The sequence below is a fragment of the Colobus angolensis genome, unplaced genomic scaffold, assembly GCF_000951035.1.
Source record: "Colobus angolensis palliatus isolate OR3802 unplaced genomic scaffold, Cang.pa_1.0 Scaffold127, whole genome shotgun sequence".
NCBI classification, from domain to species: domain Eukaryota; kingdom Metazoa; phylum Chordata; class Mammalia; order Primates; family Cercopithecidae; genus Colobus; species Colobus angolensis.
Window position 1 is genome coordinate 9,281,071 of NW_012113919.1, and position 11,895 is coordinate 9,292,965.

The following is an 11,895-nucleotide window of genomic DNA, read 5'->3' on the forward strand; positions in this document are numbered from 1 at the left end:
AGTTCAAAATGCAGAAATCACCGGTCTTCTGTGTCCTTCGCGCTGGGAGTTGGAGACTGCAGCTGTTCCTATTCGGCCATCTTGCTCCGCCCCTTCCTCCAATACCTTGTTCTTAAGTTCGATCGGAGACTGCATAAGAGCAGCCCTTACTGTTCATATTTCTATGAACATTCCAATTACAACCACTTAAAAACTCTCTAAGAAGTTTCAGACTCTACTTATATTTCTTTTCTTCTCAGCCCTCACCAGAATTTCTCTTAATACTCTGTTCATGGTGATCTGGGTTTTTTCTAGCTTCCTCCTCTAAATTCTTCCAGTCTCATCCATTACCCAGTTTCAAAGTCACTTCCACATTTTCAGCTGTTTGTTATAGCAACAACTCCAATTGGCATCAATTTTCTGACCAATTAGTCCATTTTGTGCTGCTGTAATAGAATACCTAAGACTGGGAAATTTATCATGAAGAGAAATTCGTTTGACCTATACTTCTGGAGGATGAGCAGTCCAAGATTGAGAAGCTTTATCCAGTATGAGACTTCTTTCTGCATGATTCCATGGGAGAAGGTATAAGGACAAGAGAGAACGTACATGCAGAAGAGAAAATAGCTTTTCTTCCATCTTTTGTTGTTGATCTCTTTTGGCTTCCAACTGATTATATGGTGCCTACCCACACTAAGGGTGGATCTTCCTCATCCAATCCACTGACTCAAATGCAATCTTCTCTGAAAAAAACCCTTAAAGGCACATTGAGGAGTAATGCTTTACCAGTTCTCTAGGTATTCCTTAATTCAGTCAAGTTGACACTTAAAATTAACTAGCACACCCTTGTTTCAATGTCTTATAATATTCCATTCCTTTGTAGCATCTTACATGCACACACACACAGATGTGCACACACACTTACATTCTTTTGTTTTACATTTCTCTGCTGCATAATGTCTTTTTTATATAATAGAATGTACAATCTTTAAATTTTATTTGAAAATAAATTTCAATTTTATTTTGCATTCTTATTTGGAAAGCAACTTTAGTATATTTATAATTCTGAAATAAGAATTCAAAAATACAATTTTCATAATTCTGTTTTATCTCTAGATCATAATGCAATGTATATACACAAGGCAAAAACAAAAAAAAACTGATTTGCTACATGAAATCTCTCTTTTTGTTACATGTGTCAGTTCTGAGAAAGGTTCATGTTATTCTGCAAAGAAATTTACATTGACTCTCCTGATTTGCCCTCCATAAATTGGCTAAGTCTTCTTGCCTATGTGATTTTTTTAAAGTAATGCTGTTTACTTTTGTTTCTACTCTCTAAATTGAAAACAGTGAAGTACATTAGAAAATTCAATATCAGCAGAACCCCCAATTTAGTATTGAAAATGACTCAAAAGATCATAGCCAGCTACCAGGTCACTCTTTATAGAATTATGTGTATTGTATTTCTGTTTTTTCTATGTAAAGGTCTATGCAATTACTATAAATATCTAATCAATAAACATTTATTTTGGACTTAATGACAGACCTCTGCTAGGTGCTTGGTGTATAAAGATAAATATGATAGGGCCATTGGTGTAAAATTGTTTTACTATAGTAAGAAAAAACATGTACTGGGTTTTAAAAACTCAAAATATTCTAAGTGTGATGAGATGACAGAGGAGTGAACAAATGATCTCTGCCTGAGATCAGAAATGAAAGGGTTCACACAAGTGACATGGACCTGGACATCAACGGTGAGGCAAATGTCCTCCAGGTTGCAGAATCACCTGTTCAAGAGCACAGAGGCGTGAAAGAGCCTCATCATAAACAGTAAATAAGTATGAGTTGTTACCGCATGGGGTCTCTGGCAGCACAGTTGGAATCTAATCTGCAAGGCACATTTGAAATCTATTCATGTCACGCTGTTCTTAGCATGTCAACGAGTTTAGATGATTTTTTTAGAAATAGGGAAAGAAACTCATTAGAGCTTTATATGTTTTTGTTCTGTTTTGTTTATTTCCATTTTATTTTTGTAATCAGTGAAAGTAATAAGATCAATCTTTTGAATTGGCTCAAAGACGCCGTTATTCCTATGTTAAAGGAACTGAAGGGGCTGAAGGAGAAAGCAGATAGGATTCATTTCAACTTTCCAGTTGTGAGAAGGTGAGGACCTCAACCTGTTAAGACAATAACAGAGTGACAAAAAGCAAGAGCATATGCAATTACTGGAATATTCCTATACATATGGAAAATTTTAAAAACATTTTCTAGAGGCCATACATTAAATATAATCTGCTTATATTTATCTATTATCTATGTCTTCCTACCAAGTTTATTTAATGCTCCCAGTGTAAATAATACATTGAATACAAAAATGTCACACTAGAAGTAGCATGTTACAAAATAAATAATTATGTAACATACTTTTTTATTGTTCATTGGAAGTTGCATCTGGTGTATAGTATACAAATGTAAATACTTATTGATTGAAAGGAGGCATGAATGAATTAACAAAATTGATTGAAAGAAGACATGAATGAATTAACAAACTCATGACTACTTTAACTGAAACTGTGAGTTAGTGGGGCTCAGTTCCACCCTCACCTTGCTACCACTTTATACGAGAATGTCTTTAAGTAAAAATAAGAATGATTTCAACATCTCTGGCCTTCGAGCATTGGATTGTAAAATGGAAACATTGTGCCAGATGATTCTTAAAATGTATCCCAAGCCTTTATCTTATTAGTCTTAATTAAATCAAATAAATAAGGGATGATTACTACATGATACATAAAAGAGCAGAAGCAAGCCCTCTGTAGTTATATCATGAAATTAAGGTGGCTCACCTGGTCTGGGCTTCAGAACCCATATGCTCATTGTATGGAAATTCAGAAGACTAAACAATAAAACCCACATAATTTTACCAAACACACCTAAAGGATAATGGCTTTTAAGGTATATATACCACACATGCACACATAGATATAAACACATTCACACAAAAGGAAACCATTTAAAGTTACCACGTAAAAATGAAACCAAATAAAAATAAGTTAGTAAATTAAACTTTCAATAGATAGACACAGATATAACACATGAAAAAAGTAGATTAAGAAAGAGTGCAGCTTGTACACACACACACATACACACAATAGAAATGACCAAAAACCATATGCTGTTAAAGTTCAAGCATAAAATAAAAAATACAGACAATTAGGATATGTGCTGGTGAGAATGTTAGAAAATATACCTTGTTGATAGGAATGTAAAGAAGTAAAATTTCTGGTAGTCACCTTGACAATGCAGCTCAATATGTTGAATCTATATGCTTTTTGATCCAACTTTGGCAATGGTAAGAATTTACCAATAGCAGAATTGTTTGTAATAGAGAAAATAAACAAAATCCTCTTAACAAAGTGTCCACGGAAAAGAAATTGGTTAAAAATTGTGAGATGGATTTTTATGTGCTTTTATAAAATACCCATTCAGTATATTTAATGAATAAAATAAGGTTCAAGAAATTACACTGGAAAACAACAAAATTTAATCAGAGATGAAAATACTATGTAAATCAAATAGTCATTACAAATTGTAAAGTACTACTCACATTGTTACATTCTCAGTCAAAATATATTTATTTTTGTTAAGCTTTCATGTAATTTTAAATTAATGCAATTGCACCATACAATAAGTATAAATTGGGTGCAAGTATACTAAGGTTCTGTTTTGTATTGGGGAAAAATTAATGTGTAGTTAGTTATATCTCTTTCATGTTAATAAAAACTGAAATACAGCTTAGTGGGTAAGTATACTAGATAGATAGAGATAATGAGATAAAGATAAGTCAATGCAGAAAGGGTAGTTAAATCCCACAGGAGTCCTAACAGTGGCCTAAAAAGTCATACATGACCATTTTCTCTGCCACCTCTTCCATCTGATTTTTGATCCACAGTGAAGGTGGCTCTGATTTTCCTGAGGTTTCCCTCAACACTTCTAGAACCTCTTTTACTCAGAGCTGCCTCTGCATGAAATTAAAACTCACAGAAGCAGTGAGTAGAATGGTGGTGTATTACGGTTCTCTACAGGGACAGAACTAGTGGATTAATGTATGTATGAAGGGGGGTTTATTAAGGAATGAATTGATTCACAAGATCGCAAGGTGAAGTCCCACAATCGGCCATCTGCAAGCCGAAGAGCAAGGAAGCCAGTTCAAGTCCCAAAACTTCAAATGTAGGGAAGCCAACAGTACAGCCTTCAGTCTGTAACTGAAGGCCTGAGAGCCCCTGACAAACCACTGGTGTATGTCCAAGAGTCCAAAAGCTGAAGAACTTGGAGTCTGATATTTGAAGGCAGGAATCATCTAGCACAGGAGAAAGATGAAGGCCAGAAGACTCATCAAGTCAACTCCTTCCACCTTATTCTGCCTGCTTTATTCCAGTTGCACTGGTAGCTGATTAGATGGTGCCCACCCAGACTGAGGGTGGGTCTGCCTCTCCCAGTCCACTGACTCAAATGTTAATCTCCTTTGGCAACACCCTCACAGACACATCCAGTAAAAATAATTTGCATCCTTCAATCCAATCAAGTTGACACTCAATATTAAGCATCACAAGTCCACCTCTTGTCAACTTTAAGGCATACACGTCTCCTGAAGTCATACATAATCTCCAAATAAAGACAATAATAAGGTCATAATTACACCTACCATAATACAGCTATCCCTTGTATAACCCAAAGCATGCTAATCCTTAATCTAAATGCTATTACAGAAAGTTAACAGTACTTAATGCTGATATGAATTCAATAAATCTTGTGTCACATGATAAAGAAAATGAAGATATTTTTCTTAGTACAAATGTATACATGCACAAACATATTCTTAACAAAATAAAGAAAAAGTGTTCATGACAATTACAGTACTCATTTCTGCAACTGGTCATGTGGTCATGGCTGGTATGGATGATGACCTTCTTCTACTACCCATTCTGTATTCCTTTTTTCTTCAACAAGCACCTCAGCAGGTCATGTTTTCTTTTACCTGGTGGAGTGACCCAAACCTTCATTTCTGAAGAGTCTGGGCCAATTGTATCTGCCTGGATTGGGTGGTTGTAGTTTCCCATTGATCTTAATCAGAGGCCATGGTAATACTAAGAGATGCCCTAAGAGATTTCGTGTATTCCACACGTACTCTTCTTTACCTCCTTTGTGGAGTAGCAAACTGATTTCATCTTGATAATCTGGGTCAATCACGCCAGCCAACGCTGTAACTCCCTTCTTAGCCTGTTGACTTAGAGTTAGCAGGAGCCCAAAGTGGCCAGGTGGCAATCTTAACTTCCAGTTTAATGGAATCGTTGTTGTGTCTCCTGGTGTCAGCATTTCCCCCTCTGGAACTAAGACCACTAGGCCAGCAGAATGTAATGTCACAGAAACAGGAAGCAAGAATTTTGCTAGTGGATCACTAGGGGGTGATGGTGAGTGGTACTGTGTCCACCCTTTGATTCCTAGACTGGTGAATCCCGGTTATGGGAGAAACAGTACCATATATTGGACACTGATTCAGAGCATACACAACCTTCTGGAGAACTGATTGGATTGAAGGCAGAACCAGGTGGAGGTCATAGGATCATGGGAGCGGTTTCTCCCATGCTGTTCTCATGATACTGAGTGCATTTGCATACAGTTTGAAGGGGCTTTTCCCTTTTTGTTCAGCAATTCTCCTTCCTGCTGCCCTGTGAAGAAGGTGCCTTTCTTCCCCTTCACCTTCCACCCTGATTGTAAGTTTCCTGAGGGTTTCCCAGCCATACTAAACTATGAGTCAATTAAATCTTTTTTCTTTATAAATGACCCAGCCTCGGGTATTTCTTCACAGCAGTATGAGAACAGACTAATACAGGTGGTTAGGGGAAACTGAGTGGGCAGACTAGGGAGACGTTGCCCAAAGAATACAAAATTTCAGTTCGATGGGAGAAATAAATTCTGGACGTCTAACACGCAACATGGTGACTCCAGCTAATAGTAATGTATTGTATTCTTGAAAATTGCTAGGAAAGTAGATTTTAAGTGTTCTCACTACATAAAGTGACATATATGTAAGGGAATGCATAAGTTAATTAGCTCAGTTGAGTTATTCCACAATGTATGCATATTTCAAAACATGCTCTACACAAGAAATACATACAATATTGTCCATTAAAGAATAAATAAATTAGGCGGAAAAAGAAAATGCAAAAAAAATTATTCAGGTCTCTATATAAATGAGATTTTACAAAATTGCTTTTCCTGATTACTATATGGAAGTCTCTCACCTCGAATCTGTTTCTCCTCCCATTCCCTTCTAGATGGGATATAAGATTTCAGGAGCTGGCCTCTCACTTTTGTTCATAGTGGTTCCCTAGCATCTTGGATAGTGTGCCTAGCACTTCATACGCTCACTAACTGGAGTGGAGTAATTACAAACTATTAAATCATTTGTGCATTTGTGTCTGTGTAAATGTATTGTCTGACCATATAGGATATTACTTGTGTGAATTCTCAAATATATTGTCTGCCCATATAAGATATTATATGTATGAATTCTCAAAATTGGATCTAAAAAGTGAAACGCCATACTTTTTATTAGTGTTTTCAACATAAATTGTACAAAAAATATTGACTTAAATTTAAATTAATTCATCTAGGTAATGTATACCTGTTTAATAAGTCTATTTATCAGAATTTTATTATGATATGAATGTTTGTTTGCAAAATACTGAGATTACCTTATGTTATGACTATAATTTTACAACACAGAAATAAATTATGCTTTACTAAGTTGTTAATTTCCACGTGTAGTTTAACATATACATATCTGTATACTAAAATTATATGTTATGAACTGACCTGAATCCTCCTGAAATTCATATGTAGAAGCCCTAACCGTGAATGTGACTGTATTTGGAGATAGACCCTTTCAGAAGGTAATTAAGGTTAAATAAAGTCCTAAGGATGGGTCCTAGTCCAATAGAACTTGTGGCCTTATGAAAAAAGGGGGATACACCAGAGAGGAGCTCCTCTCTCTCTCTCTGTCTCTCTCTGTCTCTGTCTCTGTCTCTGTCTCTCTCTTTCCTTCTCTCTCTTTCTCTCTCTCTCTCTCTCTCTCTCTCTCTCTCTCTCTCTCTCTCCGTCTCTCTGTTTGAGCACAGAGGAAAGGAAATGTGCAAACACAGTGAGAAGCTAGGAAGAGAGCTCTCATCAGAAACCCAATTTTTTTGCTCTTTGATCTCAAACTGCTTGTGTCCAAAACTATAAGAACGTAGATTTCTATTGTTTAAGACACCCGGTCTGTGGTATTTTGTTACTGTAGCCTGAGCTGAGCAATACAGTATCCAAATCAGATCTCATATGAACTCTAACTCATAGTCATTTAAATGTTAGTGATCACTTATTTAGTTGGAGTTTATATCATGTGGGCATCTCCTGATGCCTCTTCATCATAGTTTTGTCATACTCAGTGATCCATTTATCTTTTCTTTGCTTTATCATAGTTTTATAACTATTTATTCCCTTTGAGTGACAGTATAAGATATAGAATTTAGTTATTACTATAAAATAACTTTTAGTGCTGGCTTTAACTGTTACTAAAAATACACTAATTTGTTACTGATCAAAGCAGTGTTATATGGGAACTTGAAGTGACTTGAAACTCTCCATTGCAAATTCTGCACTCTGGCTCTCACCACTTATACAAGAGTGTTTTCTCTATGAGCTGCATTCTCTCTGCAGATATAACCATTTAGAGTGGTTATATTGTCATCCCCTGGATTCAAGTGATAAGAGAATAAATTTCAAGCTCACTGCTACATACAAGACTACTTCAGATTCTTTGCAAATCATTGACTGTATTACTTCCTTGTGGCACATTAAACATGCCCCAACCACAACCTCCTGCTCTTACCTCCTGGGTATTTAGTGTTTAATAGTGTCAGGAACAGCTGGTGTGCTATCCAAGCACTGAAAAAGGTAGTCCTCGGAGATTTTCATACTCCAGGCAACTGACCGAGACTTCTTAATGGAAAGAGTACAAAATCTCTGTCTTTTGCATGAGTTTGGTGGCAGTCATGAAGCAGCTGACAAAACAAGCTGGTGTACTGGTGTTTAACTGCATTATTGTAAACACCCAAAAAGGCAATCTTTAAGAACTTTTGGAGAATTTATGTTGGAATCTGCTCTTTCACTAAAGAAGGATTAACCTATATTGTAATTCAGTGGACAATTATTTTTAATTCTATAGATACAACTGAAGAAATGTGATAGGAATACAGTTATTCTTGCTATCCAGTGATCCTTTTAAGTAGCACAAAGTGGAGTTGTATGAAAAAATATTTGCAACTTCGATGCATTAATGATTTCCCAATTCACTCCTTTAAATATTTGAGCTTTAAAAATAACTGACGTAAACAATTTAATACAACTAATAGAAGAAAATATTTGTTCAGCATAGTGGAGGTTCATGTAAACATTAAAAACAAAAATGTAAAAGTGAAGACAATACGTGTTCATCTTTGCTTTCCCCACTGTACGTTGCAATGTGGTGTTAGTTTGGCAAATTTTATTAATGTTGTCACTAAATATTTCTTATTTCTCAAGTATTTTAATTTCCTATTTGTAACTAAATATAATACTTTCCTTTTCTTCAAATATATCCAACGTGTAGAACAATGTATAGTTTTTCAACTGTAATATTTATATCCAGAATTAGGGCAGCAGTGAATATTTGTAGACTTTGCCTATGTAACACATGTATAGTGGAGGGATAGTAAACATCCTGATGAATATTCTGGAGGAAAATACTGTTGGGAAGAGAGGACTTTACTCTTAATAAACTGTCGATTTCTATAGCATTATAGAAAGGTAGTTTTAATGAATCTTTAATCCAGGTACCCAATGCTTCATAGAAATAAACATGGGTCAAATTGTGATTAATGATAGTGATGATGTTGATGATGATGATGGTGATGATGATGGATAATATTAGTCTTCACTCCTGACTTCCTAGTAATGTTTATCTACATTCCCTCTAAAAGTTCCCTCTAAAAGTTTCTTTTCTTGGGAAAGGCTGCTGTAATATATTTTTCCTCTGTTAATAAAGCCAAGATTCACTCAACCATTTTAAACTGAAAGACCTTGGCATTGAATGTCTACAAAAAGTTATCGTTTCTTACTCTTGTCACAAGTCTAACATTTATTAAAAGAAAATGGTAGAAATGAAAAAGTAATTCATTCTTTTAGCTTCTATAGTAATCTAAGAAGACATAGTCTGTTCCAAATTTGTACTCTTAGAGAAAAGGCTGAATGAGTAATTGAATGAAAAGGCACAATCCTATTTTCCCCAAACAGAACAGTTACTTTGAGTGCCTCCAACAGATTAAGGGAGTTCTACTCACTGTATAAATTTGGATGTACACAAGTGTATGTGTATGTATGTATACAGAGATATAGAGATATATGTATATATATACACACATATATATGTCTATTTTATTTGCTACAATTTGGGTACTTTTGATTTCACTTTGTTCTGAACTCAGAATAGTAACATTGAATAGGACGTTAGGAAGAGATACTCACTTTACACATTTTTAGAGACTGATTTCAATATGCTTATGAACAGATAAGGAAAACACAGAGAAAAGCTCTCCTCAACTTCTTTTAGTACAGAAAAAATGTACTCATGCCAAAAAAAAATTAGGAAAACTGCAGATCATTTGATTGTTTGTGGTGTCTTCCTGTGTCACTGAATCTTTAGGTTCATTCAATCTTGAGGCAAAGAAGTGCTCTTATAGCTATTTTGCTATTCTTTATAGTTTCTCAATTTATCAAATATTCCTTTCCTAATTAAAGGCTTCCTGATGCTAGTAGGTAGTTGTTAATTTTTAAATTGCAATTGCAAATTACTTAACAACCTCTAATGTTCAGTGCACTCTAAACCTTTTAGTCTCTCTATTGATATCCTAATCATAAAATTAAAACATCAATAGTAAGCAGATGAGATAATATAAGTGGTGTCCATGCTTTCTTTGGTGGGCCAGTCAATAAAGGTATCATGATGACTTTCATTTCAATGGTCCATCTCCTGAAAATGGACACAGCTTTTAAAATATATATTTAAAGTTGTGATTTGCACTAACAACTATATAATTGCTCAACATTTTGGTTATAATGGTTAAACTATCCTCAGTGACATCATGTACTCATGGCATACTTGACATAGGTCAAATTCCAAAGGAAAATCGAGTCCAGCAGATAAGAGACATGACCTTGAAAGAGGTAAAACAAAAATGCTGGAGTGATATTGTCTTATTTTCCAGGTGCATATGTACTCCAGGTCAAGGCCACAGATGCAGATGACCCGACCTATGGAAACAGTGCCAGAGTCGTTTACAGCATTCTTCAGGGACAACCTTATTTCTCTATTGATCCCAAGACAGGTAAATTTTTTATTAGAGGCAACATTATCACCAGCCCTTCAAATATTTAAACTTTAATTAAATCTTGGCATGGGGAGTTGCATATTCTAATATAGCCATAAAGCTTCAGTGCAATGTGCATTAAGCAAAGAAGATGGGATCTTACCTTGCTGCTGAAGAACGATTTCCATTTAAGTGAACTTTGTGTAAAATAAAACTTTTAATATATCTTTATAAAGTTCCAATTTGTTAGGTCGGCAGTCATTGTTGGTCTTATTTAAAATTTTCAAAAGTCTACTTAAAAAAAATTCTTCCAGCTATAATAGCTTTTCATTTCATATTTATTGGATGGGTTCGGTTATATTTAGTTTTGGGCTTTAACAACACATGGGAACATCCTGGAGCTTCTACTGCTATATATATAAGGGTTATGAATGCTTGGTTTAGATTAATAGACACTTATGCTTATAGTGGGAGAAGGGAGAGACTTGACAATCTTGCAATACCAAAATCATTGATTCTGTTTGCCTATGTCTTCAAATCCAGTCCCACTGTTAATTAAAAATAGCAGTTTTCAAATTCAAATATAATATGAGTAGCATACGAAGGGGAGGAGGCTATGCACGTGTAATATTTTGTCTTTCCTTTTAAATAAATGAAGCCGTTCTATTTCTAAACAATCAATATCTGAACATTGAATACTTTGCTAAGAAGACTCGGCAACTTGACCAGTGATCAAAGTAAGTCTTCCATGTCACAGTTGAAGCAGAAATCCCACAATGATGGTTATCTTGTCAATGATTATATACTACATTAGAACATATTGCAAACTGAATTTAATATGATGTATTATGTGAACTTAAAATAATGGAAAATTGTTCTCTTACTGAACTTATAAGTTACCTTTTAAAGTTGTAAATTAATTTTTAAATACTAACATGCATTTGAAAAGTATACATTTCAGACACTATACATTCAAATAAGCTAAACATTTTATAATTGATACTTCCTGAGAGGTATGTGTAAAAATCTGGTATACTAATTAGATATAAGTTAATTAACAATTATGTATTAATGTTGCCTGGAAACATAAGGTCTATTGATGTTTCTTAACAAAAGTTGAAGTGCAAAATCTGCAAAACTTTTTGTCAACTGAACCTGCCATTCTCTCTTAATTTCTTATCCTCCTCATTAAGCCAATAGGGGGCAGAAGTCATCCAAAAATTAAAGAACTAAAACAGGGAGTCACTCCCTAATGTAAACCTTAAAAAATGGGTAGAGTGTAGTAAGGACAGCGTCAGTCCTTCAAGAGATCCATTAAGAAGGGAGTATCCAAGACTTTGCTATTGTGAATAGTGCCGCAATAAACATACGTGGAACCCAAATGTCCATCTGTGACAGACTGGATTAAGAAAATGTGGCACATATACACCATGGAATATTATGCAGCCATAAAAAAGGATGAGTTTGC

General features: G+C 35.0%; 1 protein-coding gene across 2 annotated transcripts in view; it reads left to right on the forward strand.

The window, feature by feature from the left end:
• The window catches only part of CDH12 (cadherin 12, type 2 (N-cadherin 2)), a 1,158,911-nt gene that overhangs the window by 1,034,798 nt on the left and 112,218 nt on the right, over window positions 1–11,895 (forward strand). Inside the window, exon 7 of one of the 2 annotated variants that reach the window (XM_011933446.1) lies at window positions 10,326–10,445. The exons of the other annotated variant lie outside the window; for it this stretch is intronic. Coding sequence (XP_011788836.1) covers window positions 10,326–10,445 — 120 coding nt within the window. The remainder of the gene's footprint in view (window positions 1–10,325; window positions 10,446–11,895) is intronic. 2 annotated transcript variants of the gene reach the window in all.